This window comes from Mytilus californianus, unplaced genomic scaffold (genome assembly GCF_021869535.1).
Source record: "Mytilus californianus isolate M0D057914Y unplaced genomic scaffold, xbMytCali1.0.p SCAF_41, whole genome shotgun sequence".
NCBI lineage: Eukaryota > Metazoa > Mollusca > Bivalvia > Mytilida > Mytilidae > Mytilus > Mytilus californianus.
In genome coordinates this window covers 1,179,047-1,202,690 of record NW_026262692.1, presented here as the reverse complement: position 1 = coordinate 1,202,690, position 23,644 = coordinate 1,179,047, and the positions used below count along the sequence as shown (strand labels likewise).

The window sequence follows — 23,644 nt, the reverse complement described above, 5'->3', positions numbered from 1 at the left end:
CTCTTTTGTCTTCGTGTTCTAGTCGACCGGAACACTTTGGTTACGTACTGACGATGAATTAAACTGTTTACCGTGATAAGATTGGTAGCACTACAATACCTACTAAAACCCTAAGTATACTGCAATAAATTATTAAATGTTCTGAATATCTGTAAATATTGATACTCACAGTTTATAATGTGAAACGAAAACAGCACCAAACTTTCATGGCACAAACAAATTTAAGCTATACTGGAATACCTAGATCACGCATGTTCAGTTTTCATCACAACACTTGAAACTATACAATTCGAGCACATTTGGTAACTAACAATGTTAATAAATACAATCAGACACATTACAAGCTTTTTAAACATATTCCATTTTTGACACCAGTTGTCACGTACAAACGAGTGATGGCGGAGGAGTTTGGACTTATATGAGAATTGACTAATGCTTTAAACAAAATATCAATACGCTATAATACAAGTTTGCAAATAGATACAATTAAATAGCAGTGGTAATGGTCAACATACACTGTCTTTGTGATTAACTATATTAAGGTCCAAATTAACTGTTGAAAGATTCTTCAATTTAACGCATTTGATGAGATCTTGAACGACTTGACAACACTATATGAACGAATACTCGACTAGTCTATGCTGCTCTATTGACGGCTGTTCAACGTTATCGAAATCCTCCTTACTTATGAACTGACTGAAAATTTGCCATACATGAAGTTGTACATGTTGTAACCATCTGCTTACTATTTCATAAACTCAATACCCTGTAACTTAGGACTATGACTGGGATCTATCAAAATAAATAATTTACGTTGTAATACGCAAATTTACTTAAGACATATACATACGCTTATTTTAATACACATGTTGCATAAATAATTATTTAATACTTAGTACGACTAATTATATTTGAATAACTTATGCTTACTCAGTGAACAATTGCGGCAAATCGTATAATGCCATACTGTACAAAAAGCATAATTGTGACAAATTGCACAAAGAACACAATAAAACATCATTGAGAAGAAATAGGTTATAAATTATTTTGTGTGTTAACAATTATCTTATAAGTTACACAAAAGGTGTGATCAATGGTTTCAGCTGGTAAACATCATATCTTAGATGTTCTCTTATATGTACTTGTACATCAATAGAATAACGGGTCTGCATAGTTATACTTCTGATTTTGAACATTGTGATAAATTGAAGGCTTTGATGTTGCATGATATAACATTAGAAAATTAGTTGTCCTCAAACTATATTTTATGAAAGTTCCAATAAGGTATTGTAGCATTTCCAACAGAAAATGTCGTTTAAATGTCATAAACGATAGAGAACTTCATAAAGGATGAATATAGATCACATGATCACAGGGTTTGGTAAATCATCGAAACATTAAACCCTGTAGAATCATTAGCATTTTCAATTGATCATTTGGAAAAAAATGATATAGGATTTTATATATATTTGTTTTTAAATGTCTAACGAAATCCCTAACTTATCGGCATTATACATGAATTGTTTTCTATTGATATAAGCCACGTCTACGGCAATCAGATTTCTGAAATCAAGGAGAACACATTTGATGATTGTGACCAGCTTAAAATCCTGTAAGTACATTTATAAAGACCTTAACAAAAAAAGGACAGTACATTAATAAACCGTTATCTAAGGACATGTCAAATGACAACAATGTGACATACGCAGCTTTATCAGTCACAACAAGGGTCGATAACTTTTTCGCTACAGATCGTCTTGTTAAGGGTCGATAAGTTTTAATTATGTGCAATGATGAAGGCCGTCATTTAAACAATAATGGTTTACTTTTTACGCATTGTAACCTTGATGGATAGTTGTCCACATCTTCTTGTTTATACTGTCTCTTTATACTTCACTTTTGTAGGTCAAATATTGCTAACAAATTTTTCAAAGTAAAAATGTCTAAGATAATTTGCATTGTGTATAAGCTCAAGTTTTGTAATCAAATGAAATAATTTTACACACAGAAAATTAAAAAAATATCTATGCAGTTTACTATTTATATTTTTATAAAAACAATTATGCTTCCGCGCTTCGTAGAAAATGTACTTCGGTCAACGCTTTTACACCCCAATGAATTTACAAAAAGAAGCATTCAATTCTTAAATGAAGGTACAATTAATTCACAATACATGATATAATTTTCCATGCATGTTTCAGATAATTACACAGTTTAATTGTAATTGATTTAGATTTTGCTATTTAGAATTAGATTTATAATTAAATCATTTAACAAAGTTTAAACAATTCAAACGATAGGTGATTCAACTTGATGAGTGCTAAAAACGGCGTATATTGCGTTTACTAGAATCAGCTAAATTTGCGGAAAATAATCTGAAAAATCAGACAATCAAATATTCTAATGCAATTATGTTGTATCAATGTTTCTGATTGGATGACAATAAGCGTAAAATTATCAATCTCCCTGTCTGTAACTAAGGAAGCCGACATTTTGAATTCCGGAATGTATTGACATGTAATTTCTCCAATAATAAGCAAAAAAACTCACATTTTGCACCTAGAAATCTTCGTTTTATCAGATTTTATTACGTTGCCAGGTAAACTAAATTTGCAACAGTAAAACTACTGATGTACGTCCGCAAAGCTTCAAATACAACACAGTTATCTCTTAATTGTCAATCTAGTAGAACACTTTGCAATAACAAAAAGAAACATTATCATTTATAAACACAAACAAATATAAGGTATATCATATATCAAATTCATCATTCTTTATGGAGAACAACCCGTATCGATGTACACAATAAATTGTATGACACCAATGATTATTAATGATTTCTATCAAATTTCTACATAAAATGTTTAAGTATCTTTTTCCTTACATTGTAAACATACGAGGAACAAAACTTATCCGGGATCATTTAAAATTATTGAATGCAAAAAATAATTCATTAATTTTGGTAAAGAGAAAGAAACTTTGACATTTTTAAACAATGCGAACACAATTTTAGTATATTTTCTCTGATATTAAGCATATCTTATAAAAAGCAGCCCATCTTTGTGTTCAAAACGTATCAAAAACCAATGACAGTGTATGTTTTTCATTTAGATGAAGTAATAATTGCACATTCTTTTACAAACAATAGTTTAGGATTAGTTATCCTTACACTATTTACATTTTATTATAAATACTTCATTTGAAATGACGAAAATGTGTTTTTTGGAACGCTGCAAAAAATAATTTAGTGACTTGTCTCTTATAAACATGATATTTTACGATAACTAAACACTCCTGATGTATGCGAGACACTACAAACCATTGACGATTCATGATTACGATTTAGATTAAGAAATAATTACACTGTTATTCCACACAAACACATGTTTACATATATTTATCCATATATAGATAAGTATTTTATAAAACAAAAAGAACTTATCGAGAGGCTGTTCAAAAGCATACCAGACCCTTAATCGGACTTATTCAGAAGGGATATTCTTACGATACTGTTGTCAAGTCATTAAACATGGCGTTTTTTGTAATTAATATTGGTTCACTTATGGGGTTTATTCTAAAACAAGCGGTTGGCATGATACGTAACCCTGAACGAGAAGGATTGAGCATGATTTTCATATGCTGAAGATACAATTTTTCGATCAATGTAATTGAGGTCTGGACCTGCCATGTAAGTAACTGCTGGTAGTCCATTGTTTATTTATGTTGATCAGTTCGTGCTGTTTAGTTTCTTCTATTACCTATTCAAACATCATACTTGGACCTTTTTTATACTGAGTGTTACTGTATGCATCCCAGTTGTCAGCACTTCTGTGTTGACATGAATTATCATTGATAAGGTCATACTTATAAATTAAATGTTTACAAAACTTTGAATAATTGAAATACTAAGGCTTTTCTACCTCAGGAGTAGATTACCTTAGCTGAATTTGGCAAAACATTTAGGAATTGTTGGTCCTCTATGCTCTTCAACTTCGTACTTTGATTGGTTTTTTTAACTTTTTTTTTATTCGAGCGTCATTGATGAGTCTTTTGTAGACGAAACGAGTGTCTGGCACAAATACATACTGGTATCTATGATGAGTTTATTTGCTTTGAGTCTGTTTATTCCAAATAGTGTACGGGAAAGTTGAAATTTCACAAAACATGTTCAGCCTCGCGGCACATTTGCACCTGTCCCAATTCAGGAACATCTAGCCTTTGTTAATCTTTGTTTTTTTTTTCTAATTTGAGTTAATGTTTCGGAGTTTAATGTGGCGCCAATTTCACTGAACTAGTGTACATTATTATTTAAGGACCAGCTGAAGCCCGCATCCTAATGCGGGATTGTCTCGCTGCATCGAAGACCCATTGATGGCCTTGGGCTGTTTTCCGCTCATTGTTCGGGATGTTGACTCTTTGAAACATTCCCCGTTTCCATTCTCAATTCTATTTAAAAGGTGTGATATCTTTATATGCAGTATGATAGATTTGTATTTTTGATTGAAAAAATATATAACGTATCATATCATTTATTTCAGAGATCTCGGCAATAACCTTATTGAATCTATACAACCGACAACATTTAGGAATTTGACTTCCCTAAACTCATTGTAAGATTTTTGATATCATATTTTGCTTCGGTAAAACTAACACTTATTACCGTTAACAGTACAAACTGTACATCACCAGATGTGCATTTAGATAATTTATGACACGTTAGTGATGCTTGAGGCCAAAACAAATAAACGTCACAACATTAAACCATCGTTGAGGATCTAATAAAGCAAAGAAATAAACTCGAAAAAGTTTTCAACACTAAACATGAGGGAGATATATTACTTAGTTCAGAATAGTTTTAAAATTGTATAAGACAACATTTTAATAAGACACTATTCGTATTGTCATGTTATTACTAAATAACTTGCTACTGGAATGCTGATGCATTCGGGGACAAACTGTTCACAAGTTATTGACCAAGCATTATAAGTAAAATTTACGGTTTAGTTTGATATCTATGTTGGTTAGTAAGCAGCATTTATTTCATCTGTATAATAACTGCTGTCAATTGTGATTTTCCTAAGGAATTGATTGACCAATTCCTTATTTCTCTACCCGGCTTTGACTATAATGTTTGTCCTTTTTTGGTTTATATGCTTTTAATTTAATTTAAAGATTTTAAAATGTGTTCACCTCGAGCATCACTGAAGAGACATTTACTGGGGAAATGCGCCTTTGATGCATAATCATTGGTAATGTTAATGCTATTGCATATGATATGCTCTATATAAATTAACAGTTACACTATATAGGTACCATATGTATTCCTTTTAAGTCGTAACAATCGATAATGATTCGTTTTTGTTTTTATGTTAAGGATGTTTGCTCCCTTGTTTTGGAATTTTTGCCAGATATTCGGAAACCTCTAGTTTTATCCATGTAATGCCAATGAAAATTTTTCCCACTAACCTGTACTTTTCTTTTCATAATTTTGTTTCATATAGTTTGAAAAGCAATTTTTTTTAAATCTTATAAAATCCTTGTTATTTTTCGTAGTTTTTGAAAGAAAAAGTGCCAATTTTAAATGTATGAAACATCTAGAGAGAATTATTTCCCGCCAAATGTTCAATGGCTTATATCTCGAAAACAAGCACACGGACCCTTCATTTTTTTCGACTGTTTTAGTAACTTTAATTATATACTATCTTTTAAAAAGATTGTTATTTTGAAACAGAGTAGCGAACAACCTTAATACAATCGTTTCAACATACAATCTGTTGAATGAACCGGAGTAAAAAAAGTAATTGATTCCAGTGGCATTTTGTGATTACTGTACATACCTTTCTCTCTCATTTTGTATTAAAGAGACATGAAAGAAATCAAATATTTCGGAAATTCTTTACATTAAAAATCTCTTTTGATCTGTTATTCATAATGACATACTTGTATCAACTGTAAGTTAAGCCTGATGATAATATAATGTTAAACGAAGAGTTCCTGTTAATGCAAATACATTCATTTACATAATTATAGACTCGGGACGTTCCAGAGCTTGGTATGCTAAAGGAACACTTGTCAGTTGTCGATGATTGTATAATATCTCTCGAAGATTTGTTTTTGTTATTATTTTCGTTTGGTTAATTAAATATCAGTTTATCTCACAATTATTTTCATTTAAATGAATCTTTAAATTATTGACCTTCTATCAAACTAACAGCAGATTCTCTGAAGAAATACAAGTTTTGCATTTATAAACTAGAGGTATTAAAAAACGGCAACAAAACACGCATTTAAAAGAACGTGATGTTCCCTTGTGTGTTACTTAATTCTTGGCTTTTCAAAACCTTTGTTTGGGAATTTCAAATATTTTTGTTTCGAGCATCATTGTCGAAATATCAATTTTCGGAATAAGCAAATTGAGTTTTAATGACGTTCAGTGTATATGTAACAGTGAATTTGTATAACCAGGGTTTATATAGAATCCCAATTTTTTCAAGGAATTTGCATAATCACTAACATCATAAGTGATTATGTATAATCACTGGAGATGACCAGTGATTTTACATAATCACCGAAAATTTCAAGACTTATTGAAAACATTCTATGACATAATTTTAGGGATTATACAAAGATCCTTCCTTTAAAAAAATCAAATATAGACAAATAATTCAACTGTATTAACACCTTGTGGTTTAAGTGGACAGTTTTCTTTCCCTGTCCATTCATCTAGTTTTAAGTGAACAGATTTTCTAGTGGCGTACTATTAACTATGTTGAACCAAATTAACTTATAAATACAAATGTATTTGCAATTAAAATTATTAATATGAACATTAATGCTCAGATCATGTACTAATATGTGAAATTAAAGGGATGCAAGTTATTTAAAATTTGTTTTGATGTGTCTATGTTCCAACGAACAAGGAATTCAAAATAAGTAAAGAAATGTTACTAAACTACAGAAAAACAAACAGAGTGCATTCTTGACAGACTGAAAACTATTTTGGAGTAGGTCTACATTTGCTGGGATTCTTTGATACCAATTTCGCAGGTTGATCGAGGATAAGGTGATTCCAAAAAAAAATATAACGGCATTCGATCATGAAATGTCTGAAAGAGATAAATCCTGCGGGCTGCGAAACATGGAAATTTTCTCAGATAACACAAGGACTTAGTGTGAGGTGTATGGTTAATCTTATAAATTGTAAGGTAGAGCAAATGTTCAAAAGTAGATTTCAGCCAACTCTTCAATGCAGCTTGTAAAATAAACAATTTGTATTAGAATATTGTGTTTAAGATTATAATCATCATAATATGTATGTTTCTAAAGATTTCTAAATACGATTTAATTATTTAATGTTGATTCGTTGTCTCATCATTCCCGTTATCATGTACCATCCCTGACGTTTTTTTTTTCTAATGGTTATGCATTTTTACTGAAAATTTTAGTAATTATATATAATCACCAATAATCATGATACTAGTTACCAATGGTTATACATAATTTCTCCTTATACACATGTATTGTAACATATGCACTTGCTGTCTTTGAATAAGATGGAGATCTGTTATTGTGTGTTAAGGCGGCTTTGTCAAGTTTAAAGAATTATTTACCGAGGCATAGTTGTACTATTTATCGTTTTTATAATCTGTTATATATCAACGTTTTGTTGAAAACAAGTGACTATCATACATATTCTGTATACTGAATACTAAGCGTTATCATCGGATTTCTTTATAAAGAGTATTTATTGTCTTACTATCATTTTGCGAATACGACAAAATATAGTCATCAAAAAAATGCATCCTATATATGTACACCTATTTTGATAAGCTTGGAAAATAAGAACTTGAACGCCGATTCCAAGTTATCTGTTAAAAAATCGAAAATCGAAAATATTTCATTAATTGTTTTTAGTATTACTTATATTGTTAAATTTATATTACTTTTATCTCAAAGAACACCTTTTTGTGTTTTTAATTTGTGTTTTAGTTGGCAAGTAAACTTTAAAATCAAACTAGATTGAATTATCCGTCGGCCCTTTTGTTAAAAGAGTATTAACAGCATAAATGGTATGTACTATCAACGAGAAAAACTTTGTTTTTACGTCATTGTAAAATTTTCTATCTAATACACCTGTTGGCGTCTTTGATAGATTAATTGGTATGCGTGTTTGATTTTTTTTTAATCAGTTCAATTTTATGTCTGTGGTGTCTGTCTACACAATGTTTGCTGCTGGATCCCAGTTTTTGTCACTTAAACCGATTTGGGGTGCTCACCCATGCAATTTTGTAAACTTTCATACAAATAGGAGGTTTATAACTAGCAAGTAATAAAACCAGGTTTGACCCACCTTTTTTTGTAGGAAACTGCCTATGACAAGTCAGAAATGTGGCAGTTGTTTTTCTCTTGTTCCGTTGATTGATAGAGTTTTATTTTGTCACTTTTTATGGACTTCCCCTTTTTGAATTTGCTTTGGAATTCGGAATTTATGTAATATTGTTCTTCCATAAAACTAAGATCATGTAAAGCCAAGCATTGTTTTAGATCCATATACTCTGCAAATACATGTCTAAGATACACGTGTCAGACACCTTTCTCTTTGGCTAAAATGATAAACTGTATCTCGGAAACACTGAAAGAGGTTTTTAATTAACATTAAATTATATAATCTTAATTCGAAAGATACATTATTCATCAATTTACTGAACAATATATCCGTTCAAGTATCAGACAATTTTAGTAAGGTATTGAATTCACTTTTGATATTCAAATTGTTGCCATTCTTGTATTACTTTGGCGTTCAAAATAAACACAGAATAAAATGCAACACACTATATTCTTACTAATAAATGTTTGTTAGACTTGTTTTTGAATTTGCGTCATATATTCTGAATTATCTAGTTTTATATCGAGGAATTGCCATTTAAAATTTTGTTAGTCCCTAATTAACGTTTTAATACTCTCTTACATATACTTTACAACGCCATGTTTTAAATTCTTATAACAATATGTAACGAAATAGGAAAGTATGCTAGATACACTTACTGGAAATGTGAAGATATGATTGAAGCTTTAAATTTTCTCCTGGACAACATATATGTACGTTTCGGCGATAAAATGTATCGACAGGTAGTAGGTATTCCTATGGGCACTAACTGTGCCCCTTTAATAGCAGATTTATTCCTGTTGAAAACTTATTAAAAACGGTACTTCACATCCTAAATTTTACGGTAATATTGTGCTTAAAGCGCGGAAATCACTTTGCGATCCGTGTAAACTCATAGAACCTTTAAACAAACTTATTAGTCAAAGTCAGCTTACCAATGTTGTAATTAGATCTTTGAATATAGTTTACATTGGCACAGATATCAGCAAATTAAAACATAACTAAAGTGTTATTCTTTTCAAACGGTTTGTTGGGATGTATAAATATACATCCACGTTCATTTTCTATATAGAGATTACTCTATCTAAATATTACATTATACATATCTATTAACAGGTTAACTCCTAACTATCCTACTGCCTGTCGATTTTTATATTGGCATTGCACAAGTCATGTCTTCTTTGACTGTCAATGACGTTAAAACACTAAATCCCTGGGATGTGTTTTAGTTGATTTTAGTCTCGGATGCATGATTTTTTAATTATTAATTGATTTTGGCTTTTAACTAGCTGTCAGTAACTGCGAGTACTCTCAAATCGTAATTTTGTGTTAATTTGACCTGTTGATACAATTTGTAATGTTTTTATTTTAATGTTTACTCATTCAGTGTTATATCTAGTCTCAATATTTTTTAATATATACCACCTTTGATTAGTGTTACGTATGACGATAAATTTTCACTTTTGTTTTTGTTCTCGTACTAGAAACAACAACATTATTTATTTTGTAAACATTATTTCCGTACTCCATGTATACCCTACAACAAAATTATTTTTATTTTCTTGTGTACGTTATTTTATCTGGCGGCATTTCGTCCAAGGTTATGGATGTCTTTCTGATACTATTTTAAATCTAACCCCGTTGTTTTATTAATTTTGTAGTTGCATTGTGTCATTGATTAAATTTATTCGTTCAGTGTATGTTCACTTGTTTTTGTTAGTACGTCTATTGGTTGAGTTTCAATTGATGCCATTTCAATTGATATTTCATAGTGTGTCTTTCTATGTTGTGATGTTGCACTTTTGGTTCAGGTAGGATGAAGGGGGTGCCTATTAAAACGTTTAAACCCGCAGCATTTGTTTGCACCTGTCCTAAGTCAGGAACCTGGTGTTCAGTGGTTGTCGTTTGTTGATGTGGTTTATAAGTCTTTCTCGTTTCTCGTTTTTTATATAGATTAGAAAGTTGGTTTTCCTGTTTGAATGGTTTTACACTAGTCATTTTTGGAGCCCTTTATAGCTTGTTGTTCGGTTTGAGCAATGGCTTCGTGTTCACGGCCGTACTTTGACCTATAATGATTTAATTTAGAAGTTGTGACTTAGATGGAGAGTTGTCTCATTGGCACTCAAACCACATCTTCTTATATCTTTCTACTTGCTATTTTTTCGCCGTTTTTTTTTAAATAAAAGCTGTAAAAGTTAAATACATGAAAAGTCAAGAGAGAATCAATTCCCGTAAAATTTCAATTGATTATATTTCAAAAACATTGACACCGACCTTTCATTTTGTTCTATTTCGGTTTTAATAACTTAGCCTTGTTTGCTGGATAGGATACATTGTATTCATATATTTCTTTTTTAAAGGAGGTCAAGGTAACTGTCATAGATAGTGCAGCAATAATTCGACAGCAGCATTAACATATATTAATGTCAATAAACAAGTTTTGACGATAGTTAACTGTCAAAATGTATATTCCAAAATATTTTCAATGAGCGTTATCTATGTGTTACTGGTGAAGTATTAAGTCAAGGATTTCGTTACCGCAAATTACATAAAACCTTTACTTCATACAAAAGTTTGGTTTGCAAGTTTGGCTGTACCTGTAGAGAACGGAATATCACATCCTAAATTTTACGGTGATGTTGTTAACCGAGCCCTGAAATTTAAATACGACCCGGGTAAACTTATAAATCCTTTAAATAAACGTATTCTAAACGGTTACCTATTCAACACTGTAATTACATCTTTAAATATTGTTGTTATTGGTATCAATATTGATTTTGTTATGAGTAAATTAAAATAATTCTGAATTTTAAACATATGTACTTTCACTGTAGTACAATATGTCGATACCTATATTTTGGCATTGCACAAATTCATGTTTTTCTCTGACTATTAATGACGTCTTTGCACTAAATCCATTGTATGTTAGATTTGTACTGATTGATATTTTAGTCTTAGATGCAATGCATCATTTGTTTTATTAGTTGTTATTGGTTTTGAACTAGCTGTCAGTAACTGCGAGCACTCTCAGATCTGTCATTAGTTTCTTTTATGTTGTTAGGGATGGGGGATGGATCTATACTCTGTCACGTCCTGTTTGTGTATATGTTTGATGTTTTTCTTTGTATCGATCTGATGAGTTAAGCCTTTTTCAACTGATTTTTATAGTTCGCTCTTATGTTGTGTTGTTACACCACTGTCCCAGGTTAGGGGAGGGTTGAGTGCTCACAAACATGTTTAACACCGCCACATTCCTAATTTACCTGTCCCAAGTCAGGAACCTGTAGTTCAGTGATTGTCGTTGGTTTACGTCCGTCATATTTGTTTTTCGTGAATTGTTTTGTTATAAATTAGGCCGTTAGTTTTCTCATTTGAATTGTTTCATATTTTTCATGTCGGGGCCTTTTATAGCCGACTATACGGTGTGGGTTTTTCTCGTCGTTGAAGGCCGTACGGTTGCCTATAATTTCTCATATCCACTTTATTTGAACTTTGGTGGATAGTTGTCTCATTGGAAATCATACCACATCTCCTTATTTTTATATAAGTAGTATGCTACATTGACCTAAATATTTAGTAACCATCATGCACATTTAATTTCGGAAGAAGCCAAATCGATCTCTAGATTTTCATTCTTTTATAATTCCTCAGATATAAATCTATGTAAAATGGATCGGTTGTCCTCTAACTATGTCAAGGTCAATTAACATTTTGTAAAAAGAACCTCAACTTAAACACCTACGTTGTGTTAAGAAGTTCGGAATGCAATAATAAAACAGCATATTTTAATATTTGTTTGTGTTTTGCTGTATATGTACTGATTTTGTGTCATGTATGGATGCCCATTATCTTTTGGTTTTCAGTAGAAATATATCCTTATTTTATTTCTACCCGTGTGACGTCAAACGCGCGAATCTACGTCTAAGTTAATGTTAATCCAACCATGTGTCTGTCAGGATTAGGACTCGGTCCCAGTACTTAAAATATTTCAATCCTTTATGGGATGATTTTACATATATAAATTAAATCGTATAATAAAATAGCAAAATGAGGTTGTTAAATTTGTTGTATGCCTTTTTGTGCGTCTTTGTTACATTTGTTTGTTTTATAGTGATTAAGATTATAGCACAATGTTGACTGCTGTACCCTTATTTTTGACATTTTAACCTATTGTGTCTGTTTGTTTTGTTCACGCATCGTTGTCAATATAATGGAATTTAATGCGAATGTCATACAAGTGAGAGATTTAGCTAGATATAAAACCAGGTTCAATCCACCATTTTCTACATAAGAAATTTCCTGTACCAAGTCAGGAATATGACAGTTGTTATGCATTCGTTTGATGTGTTTGAGCTTTTGATTTTGCCATTGATTAGGGACTTTCCTTTCTGAATTTTCCTCTGTGTTCAGTATTTTTGTGATTTTACTTTATCTTTAATGAGATGTGATCGTCCCAGGTATCTGTGATAATTAGTTTGCGCTGAATAACAACTACAGTAATGCTCTTATGTCATATCTATATGTTTTACGTCATTTAGAGAAAACTATTTAAATGACAGATCTTTGCTCGTTTCTGTACAATTTATTTGCCACTTTTGTAGACTTAGTACTTTTCAGAGTCTGACATGATGTAGGGAAAGTTGTATGTTATTAAGTAGTAGGCTATACTTTAGATTTTTGTTGTTATGTTGTGACGTTTGATTGACGTCTTCATCAACCATCATTGTATTCATGATAATCATGATAATCTTTTAGTTTATTTGTCTGGTAACATTATAATCATCACATTCTGCAATTAAAAATTGTGTGCAGTTATTTAATCGATGAACATATTATAATTATGTAATTTCTCTTTTAGATATTTGTATAGCAATGAAATATCTACAATAGAACCGTTCACCTTTGTGAATCTTCCAAGTCTTCAAATTTTGTGAGTACCTGTTTACTATTTCTTTTAATTTTAATCAACGAATTGTCTTAAAGCCAAACATCGGAAATTGGAAGAAACAACGAAAAACCTGACAGCGTATGGATGTTATCAAATATAAGTTAACGTAAGGCCTATAGCATTGAGCTAAACACATACAACGAAGACAGCTATAAATGTTACTTAAGGCCTCAGAGAAATCTGAAAAAAAATCAAACAAGAAACCCAACTGTCCGATATTAGGATAAAATAATAAACGAATCACACAACGTTAAACGATGCCTTATTGCCCATCACAAATATCCCGATATAAATATTTTGTAAACAGGACGTTGATAAGTAATAGTATAGCATGCTAACATCAAGCTTTATTAAGAATTTCCGAAAGCCTTGCTTTGTTAGTTCCTAAAAAGTAGCAACGTAATGTTTATACATGTCCATCTTGCGTATGAATATACAGGTATTCAGTAAGCAAGATGTTGATGCACGATGAGTTGTGCTATACATTATACATTGAAAATAATCAAATTGATTTTACTATAGAACTAATTGTTCAAAGAATTGAAATAACGATATTTCGAAGAATAAGCATGATCGAGTTCAACTAGTTTTATATCGAGGCATTGTCATTAAAAATTTGTCTAACCCCTACTCTGAGTTTCAATATTTTCTTACATAGTCTTTAAAAAACCATTTTTGAAATCAGTATGAAATCCGTTTAATTTTTTCATAGTTTTTCGAAAATGAAAGGTGCCAATGTTGAATATATGAAAAGTCTAGAGATAATAAATTCCCGCCAAACTTCAATTGATTATATCTCAAAAAACAAGGGCATGGAACTTTCATTTTGTTCTGTTTATAAATTATATACTATCAATTTATAACAAAACTTCACAAAGCTTATTATTATGAAACAGAGGAGAGACAATCCTTATTTTATATGAACATCTTTTCAAAACGTTTTGACAACATATCTGTATGATGTCAGCATATTTAAACCACGGATGTATTTAGTAATACGAACTACTGTGTTCATTTGATTTACGAATGTAAAAAGGCCGAAATCTTTTGTTGATTGCTTGTCCTTAAGGGCATACGATACAGTAGCAGGGGCACGAGAATTGTTATATTTATTCAATAATAATGAAGTCAACAGTATTATATTGAAATGTAAAAAAATCATCAACATTTACAATTTTGTGTGTGATTTTCATCTAAGATAGGAAATGAATAGAAAGATATGTAAATAAAAATACGTCTATGAGACAGAAACTATAAATCTTATGGAGAACTGTCATTGTACGGACAAAGTTAACAGAAACGATCAACAAAATTACAAAATAACATAATAAATACAGACAACGACTCATACTGTTCCTGACTTTGAAAAGGTACAATAAAAGTTGCCAACTTAAACAATTGGAATATATATTTGCATGTAGAAGAACTGTCAATTAAAAAGACACATTTATAATAGACCCGGTATACATTGTAGTATCGGCACACAGAAATTAGCTGATATACATGCAGATCTCACACAACATGTTTAACCTCGCCGCATGTTTGCGTCTGTCCCAAGTCAGGAACTTCTGGCCTTTGTTTGTCTTGTATGTTTTTTTTTTTTATTTTGGTTCATTTTTATGTTTTGGAGTTTAGTGTGACGTCCATTTTCTCTGAACTAGTACACATTTTTATTTAGGGGCCAGCTGAAGCCTGCCTCCGGGTGCGAGATTTTCTCGCTGTGTTGAAGATTCATTGGTTACCTTGGGCTGTTTTCTTTTTGTTGGTCGGATTGTTGTCTCTTTGACACATTCCCTGTTTCCATTCTCCAATTTATAATTTTTCAAAACCACAAGTGTCCAGAGATATTTTCTTTTTAGCCTCAATCCAGGTAACTAACTATACCAAGTTTCCAACGAGGAACATTTCAGTTGATTTATATCTTTGTCTCTTCTTGTAATTAAAGTTTTAAAGAAGATTGTCTTTTGAATGTAAAAGGAAAAGGAATTTGAAGTGAGATGATATACCTCTTATCATATTTGATAAATTCAACGACCAAAGAAGTGAACTGAAACATACAGGAAACGTAAAACAAAATTTAAATTAGGCCGTTAGTTTTCTCGTTTGAATTGTTTCACATTTTTTTATGTCGCGGCCTTTTATAGCTTACTATACGGTGCGGGTTTTTTTGTTGTTGAAGGCCGTACGGTGGCCTTTTATTGCTTTTGTCTTCGTCATTTGAACTATGGTATATAGTTGTCTTATTTGCAATCATACCAAATGTCCTTATTTTATATTATCCCACTTACTTTATAACTGTTTCACATTTTGTCATGTTTGGGCCTTTTGTATAATTAAAACTATGCTCAAGCTGTGTTGTTCACGTGAAGCAATTCAAAACTAATGTCAGACAGAGATGTAAATTAATGCTCTTATCAGATTCATCTTTTTTTTTTTGTTTCTGTACATTTCTCAAAGTAATTTACTAGTCAGAATACTTTTTAAGATGCTATTTCTTGATTATGAAGAAGTTTTTTCCCAAGTTTCGTAACATTTCAGAAAGGTTTTGCAAATAGTTCATGCTATTTTACGAGTTACCAGCTTTATAAATTTTGATGATTTATATCGTTGCATTGCAAAAACTCCTTGGCTATACCACTGAACTTGACAGCGTAGTCGTGTACGGCGGGAATAATTGCGCCACGTTGTTGCGATTAAAACTTATTCCAATGTAATTTAGCGCCATATTGGCATACTTCACGTCTGCAATTAAAAAATCAAGGTTTATTGCTTTTATTGAAAAAATAAGCAAATGGACCCCTATTTTTTTTTCTTTTGCAATCAATCAAGTACGGTTTCAAGACAGCTCTGCCATAATTTTAAGAAAAATAAAACGATGGATTTTTTCTGCACTTCTGTGTAGACGTTAAAATATTGTCAACCTTTTAATTTAACTAATAGTAATATATATTCAGAATATGATTATTGAGTTTAACCTTCAATTTGTTACAGCATGTTAATGTAATCAACAAGGGATCTATACTGTATGGTATACCCTTAAAGAACATGGTACCCTTTATTGTCTTGATGAACACTATTATGGATAAAGATAATCTCGAAATCGTAAATGCATGTGTAATTACCTAGAAAAAGATCAATAAATTAGTCGAAATGTTTTCGATAGTAATTTTCTAAATTCGTTTTACTCACTTACCTTGTTTGCTGGATGGGGTACAATGTATTCATATTACTTATTAATAGGAATTCTAGGTAACTATCATAAGTAGTGCTGCAATACTTGGACAGTTTTATTAACAGATATTGACGTCAATAAACAATCTTCGTCGATAGAAAACAGTCAACTTGTATATTCCAAAATAGTACGTAGACTACTACTAAAAATCAAAAGTAACAGTGTTACAAACAACGTTTTAGATTGGTAGGTAATCTATTCAAAGTAATAAATCATATGCACGATTGTAGACTACATTTTCTAAAACATTATATATGATAATCTTAAACTTACGTTTAACTGGCAGAAAAAAAAATCAACGGCCTGTATATCTTCTTGTAAAGCGATTTTATTCACATGAGTATGATCGCATTACTGGGCTTTAACCATCTGATAATAAGTCAGTCCATTTTTGTTTTCGTTTTACACTATATTGCACTATGTGACCCTTCTACATTTTTATTTTAGAATTATTACAATTGGAAATCCGAAACTAAGTTGTATGTTACATTGACCTGAATTTTTAGCAACCATCATGCACCTTTAATGTCGGATGAAGCAAAATCGATCGTCAAGATTTTATTCTTTGATAATTCTTAAGATATGTGTCCATGTAAAAGCTAATTAAGACTTGTCAAATTGTTTTAAACATCCGCTTTCACAATTTAACATTTAAACAGAGGAAATCTTGTTGAGTCAGTTAAACATATACTACATTAAACTGTATAGATTACTAAATAAAGCTAAAATATTGGTTCTCCTCTAAATGTGTCATGCTCGATTAACATTTTGCAAATATAACCTCAAGTAAAACACCTACGTTGTGTTAATGAGTTCGCAATGCAATAAGTAAACAGAATATGTAAATGTTTGAGTTTTTTGCTGTGCATATACTGCTTTTGTGTCATGGATGGATGCCCAATATCCTTTCTTTTTTCTGTAGAAATATACCCTTATGACGTGTGATCGTCCCAGGTATCTGTTATAATTATTTTGCGCTAAATAACAACGAAAGTAATTATCGTATGTCATATCGATATGTGTTATGCCATGTAGAGGAAACTGTGTTAATGACAGATCTTTGCACATTTCTGTACAATTTATTTGCCACTTTTGTAGACTTTTAAGAGCCTGACATAATGTAGGGAAAGCTGCATGTTATTAAGTAGTGAGCTATACTCTAGATTACTTTGGTGATGTTGTGACGTTTGATTGACGTCTACATGACATATCATTTTAGGGGGGGGGGGAGGTATATAGGTATTCAGTAAGCAAGATGTTGATGCACGATGAGTTGTGCTATACATTATATATTGGACATTACAACAGAACAAACAAGCGCATGAATGATTGATTTTGCTATTGATCTAGACAGTCAACACTGAAGTTGTGAGTTCGAACCCCGCTCGTGCGGGTGCACTCGACTCCAATCTTTATTGACTAGGATTGTCAGTTTTCCTGTCGAAAGTCGGTGGTTTTCTCCAGGAACTACGGCTCCCTCCACCAATAAAAAGTGGCCGCCACGAAATAGCCCAAAAGCGGTGCTTACAAGTGGCGTTAAAACACCAAAAATCAAATCAAATCAAATGATTAAAATAACTGTTTGGCAAAAAATAAGCATGATCAAGTTCAAAACTCTCCTGTAAGACACGACATCATTGTGAGAAAATGAAAACTGACTTATTATATGACAACATCTGGTATTTTTGTTTTCTTATGATTTAACACGTATCAAATCAGGTATTATCTTTAATGTTAACAAACACTTTTATTTTTGAGTTGTAATAATATGTAAAGACTCCTTTCCAATGGTAATTCATTCATAAGTTGACATAGACTAGGATTTGATTTGAGCAAGTGTAATGCATTGCATTCCATACAAATAAGTGTCAGTAGCTTCTATAAATGTTTAAATGTCGATTTGAACATTATTGTCTAGCTTATTCATATCTGCTAAAAACATAGAAGACAACACTGCTCACTGAGTGTCGTTTACGTGAACAATACCTTGTTATTTATGCAAGTATAGCCGCGTATCGTGTTGAAGCACCAATTATCCGTCCGTTTGTAGACCAATACATTTTACAAGTCTAGGTGTACATTCGATTTGTCTTTTTTTACAAGATTTAAAAGATTTGAACATCTGTAAACTTTTGTACCCGATTAATATCATTTTCTTGAACTGCGTGTATTTGTTTTTATCAAAGCACGTCTGTTTTATCTTTTTAGATATCTATATAACAACAAGATACGGTCATTAGAAAGTAATACGTTTATCAACATGACAAACTTGCTTCAACTGTAAGTAGTGATTTATTGATTATGCTTTGTTTTTAAAAACTTGCATTATCCCTACTAGTAACTTATTTATAAATACAGTTATTACAAACATTGGGCCTTATGTTAAAGTTAAAGTTAATGACCGAGTTTTTCTTATTAATGCAGATGAATCCAATGACAACTATTATATAATCGTGACGTTTCACAGCTTGCCATACTACAGGGATACCTGTCTGTTGTCGAGGACTTTATATTGACCTATAGATATATTTTATTATTATTTTCGATAAGTTGCAACATAATTGACGTTTATTTCACAATTTCTTGTATTCGTATTAATCTTTAACATGTATATCAAACACAGAAATATAGAAATATATTTCCCCTATAGATAACTTTGATTAGCTGTGTCATATAAGTGACGTCTACCACACATATCATTTTTTTTATAATAATATTTAATGTTACTTGGATTAGTTCATTTGTAACACAATATTCAGTAAACAATATAATTCTTAAGTTTTGTTATGTTTGTTTAAAGGACTGACACATTCAACGTATTTAACCTTCTCTTTTAAGACTGCTGCACAAAAATGAAATATCGACAATATCATCATTCACTTGTATGAATCTTCCAAGTCTTCAATATTTGTGAGTACCTATATATTTCAATCATATTTCAATTAACGCATTATTTAAAAGTAAAACATCATAAAATCGGTAGAATAGATGTTAACTCTCAGACCACATGGTGAAATTAAATATAGGTCACCGTGTGGCCTTTATCAATAACCAAACCCATTATCTGACATAAACAAGCAATGTTAGTAAATTTCCTGGCTAGACAACATCTGAAACAATACAATCAAGAAAGCCAAATGTCTGATTCTTGCAAAAACAATAAACGAAAACAACGAGCTAGATTATGCGCTATTGCTCTCAAAATAAACTTCTATACGTATCCGTAAAGATCACGTTGATAGATGCGCCTCACAGAATGGCATGCTAAAATAAAGCTTGATACAATACAATAGATAGCCATGCTTTGCAGATACATAACTATAACGTGTATATAAGTATTCAGTAAGGAGACGTTGACATACGATATCAATCGGTAATACTAACAGAGCAATCAATCGTATAAATACTTGCTTTACTACTAATCGTTTCATATTTTATTAAGTTTTAATGTAGATATGAATCACACGGTTATACTTGGTTAGTATTATGGATATATTTTACTTTAAAGTAATATATATATATATACTAGGTTATATCAATAATACATACAGTTGTGTTCGCGCATAATATATGGATAACAACATAAAAAACTAAAGACTGAGCAACACCAACTCCACCAAAAACTGGGGTTGATCTCAGGTGCTCCGGAAGGGTAAGCAAATCCTGCTCCACAACCGGAACCCGTCGTGTTGCTCATGTTAGTACACATCTGCTAATGCGTCTAATTCGGTAGGACACATTCGGGAAATTGGGACGGGATTGTAGTTACAACATTAGGAACATATCCGTTATCATATGTGAAACGGATATTCAATAACGGTCAACCAACTGGTGATGGCGTCCGTAAAAATTTACTAAGGGATGACTTCAACTTCACCACTTGGAACTCGTGGTTTAATAGATTCCGTGTGAGCAATAGCCTTCTATCAAGGAAATCATGATAGGTAATACAAGCCCTGGAATATCGTATCAACTGGCAGATATATACACCGTATGAATGTTGCTACATAGAAATGAAAAATTCACAATTGGGAAGCTGAAATCATCTGTTTTGTCGTAACGTTTTGTTTGCAACCGACCCTCATTGTCCATTTCTAGATGTAAGTCAAGGTATGAGGCAGATTTAACTGTATCTGTTGTATCCTTTATCTCAAGTTCGATGGGATAGATGAAAGTCTCGCACTATGTTAAAATTCTTTAGCCGTAGTTGAAATCTTTTTGATGTCAATATTGTCCATGGCTGCTGTTATGACACCTCCAGGATTCGAGGGAGGAACCACATATTCCACGGATCCTTCTAGAACTGTAGATAAATGGATAATTAGATCATTCATAAACGACAAACGTAAACTGTGCATTTGGTCATTTAATATTTCCGTTCCGGGTCCTAACATCCAGAAGAAAGCTTTATTACATTAAGATATTGTTTTAGTTCAGTTGAATGTTAATAGTAAAGAAGAGTAGAGAAAACTGACAGAAGTAACTTTGAAATGGATAGCGTCATATTTGGAATAACTCCACTGCATCTGAACTTTCGGCCAAACGATTATCGACTAATGTTTTATTGACTTTGGAAAATATGTTTGCCTACCTCATGTCGTTTTGAACTACCTGTAACTTTTTCAAGTATCTTTGTCATTAGATTGTTGCGGTTGCTAATTTGATTGCAACACCAAAATTATCATTAAACTGAAGAAGCAATCGACTGCCTTGTTAATGGCCTGGTAATCTTGAGATTACTGCAATTTTATTTAAATCATTACTATGTCCTCTAGCAGTTGATTATAAAGAAAACTGTTCGAGTCGAGAAGTATACATTCTAGTAAAGTCTAGCTTAAATATTGGAATAACACCAGTGTCTAAATTTGATCCTTCGTTGTATACTACTGTTCTGCAAGAATAGTACCGTAATTAAGATTTTCTATACTTTCCTCTCAAATCTTTTGATGTTTGACTATATTTTATAAATGGTATGGTATAGGACACTTAGTTTTACTGAAGGTACGTCAAAAACACACACTTTGTAACCTTCTATAATAGATATTTGTTGATTTTGATATTTTATAGCGACCACCCTGTAAAAAGCCGCCATATTGAAATTTTAATTGGGGTCCAGAGTTCATATTGTTCGAAGTATCTAGCACTACTTACATGACAAATTTGAACTTATTTAAGGGATTTTTGTAGATTGTGATATTTTGTGTTGCCCATCTCGGAAAAGGCTGTCATATTAAATTTCAAGGTCGGTTTATAGAAAATATTTTTCGAAATATCCAGCACTACTACCATGCCAAATTAGACCTTAAATGTGACCTTATATAAGTGATATATGTTGATTTTGATATTTTATGGCGGCCATCTTGGAAACAACCATCATGTTGAAATTTCAAGTTGGGTACATGGATAATAATGTTTGAAACACCCAGAACAACTACCGTGCCAAATTTGGTGCTTTTATCATCGAACCCACAATGGTGTCACAGATCTGTAAGACTAACTGTATTATCAGCTAACTAGTGTTTTTTTTTTCGGTACTAGCAATGAAGCAATACAGTTTTGATGTACCGTCAGTGCCCGAGGGTGTTATAAGCTCATTAATCGGTGCTTCCTTACCAGCACTGGGTCGATATCAATACTGGTATATTGTAATTCTAGAAACTATCATTGGCCATTATTCGGTACTTCTGTACTAACAATAAGCTGAAACCACTACTGGGTTACTGTTTGGTCCCGACTGTATAATTAGCACATAAGACGATGCTTCTGTACTAACACTGGTTCCATAGCAATATTGGCGTACTAATAATCAGTAAGGGTATGATTATGCTCATTAGTCGGTACTTCTGTACTAGCACTAGATAGATACTGTTAGTCCTCAAGGGTATCATACGTAGTTGGTGCCGTTGTGCCAGCAAGAATCGAAACACAATTTTCTCAAACCCCACGATGCATAAACATTAAATAAAGAAATATATGCCATCAGGCAAAGTTGTGTAAGGGTGTAAGACCCTTCTTGGTTTTATAATTACTGACGATTCTACGTATTCAACATCACAAATTGTATAATTCGTTATAACAGATTAAATGTGTGATAACGAATTGGTGGAAATCGTTATAACAGATCTTGTAATTCGTAATTACGAATTCAATTCGTTATCACAATTTTTTGTAATTTGTTAAAACGCATTCAAATCGTTATAACGAATTGTATAATTGGTTAAAACGGATTATATTTGTGATAACGAATTCGTGAAATTAGTCATCACAGTTTTTTTTTTTGTAATTTGTGATTTCGGATTTAAATTCATTATCATAGATTTTTAGCTCACCTGACCCACAGGGTTAAGTGAGATTTTCTCCTCACTTTGCGCTCGTCGCTATTCATTAACTTTTATAAAAAATCTACTCCACTGAAACCTTTTGGCCAAATTGAAAAAAAAAATTGGCCACAATCAATTTAGAAACTCCATAGGAATGGTAACTGGCATGTGCTGATTTGCAGTTTGACTTCGGAATTTTCAAAATGGCTGCCGTTACTATGGAAACAGCTAAAATAGCAAAATTCTAACTCTTTCGTTATAAGACCCAACTGGATAAAACTTTATGAAAATGTTACCCAGTATGCTAAGATGTCAAGACAATATTTGGATAGTCCAAAATGGGCGCCGTTGTCATGGAAACTTGGGGCAAGTTTTACATTGACCCTATAGGAAAATGCATAAAATCAGCATTTTCTTAAAGAGTATTTGACCAAAGTCAATGACACTGTATTGATATATACAGTACTACCTGTGACATTATCTTATTAATGGTGGCCATAAAAAATATGGTCACCATGATGGCCCTAAATGTCCATCATTATACCTCCTGTTGCTTAATTAATACACAAGGTATTAATCAAAAACTAGTCAAGGATAAAGGGAAATCATGACTGCATTGAAGTGTTGAAACTATAAAACTTACAGGTAAAGTGTCTCAAGTAAAATATATGTGTTTGCCAAATTTAATAACTGTGATTATGACAAGAAAATTTTAAAATAAAATGAAATAATAAAACTAGTTGAACATATAGCTTCCT

General features: G+C 31.8%; 1 protein-coding gene across 8 annotated transcripts in view; it reads left to right on the top strand.

Moving 5' to 3' along the window:
• LOC127699811 (reticulon-4 receptor-like 2) overlaps nucleotides 1–23,644 on the top strand; it is a 62,956-nt gene that overhangs the window by 20,677 nt on the left and 18,635 nt on the right. For 6 of the 8 annotated variants that reach the window (XM_052203186.1, XM_052203185.1, XM_052203182.1 and 3 more), the window contains exons 4-8: nucleotides 1,541–1,612; nucleotides 4,539–4,610; nucleotides 13,245–13,316; nucleotides 18,775–18,846; nucleotides 19,405–19,476. In XM_052203186.1, coding sequence (XP_052059146.1) covers nucleotides 1,541–1,612; nucleotides 4,539–4,610; nucleotides 13,245–13,316; nucleotides 18,775–18,846; nucleotides 19,405–19,476 — 360 coding nt within the window. The remainder of the gene's footprint in view (nucleotides 1–1,540; nucleotides 1,613–4,538; nucleotides 4,611–13,244; nucleotides 13,317–18,774; nucleotides 18,847–19,404; nucleotides 19,477–23,644) is intronic. The other 2 variants (XM_052203180.1, XM_052203183.1) reach the window with 2 other exon arrangements.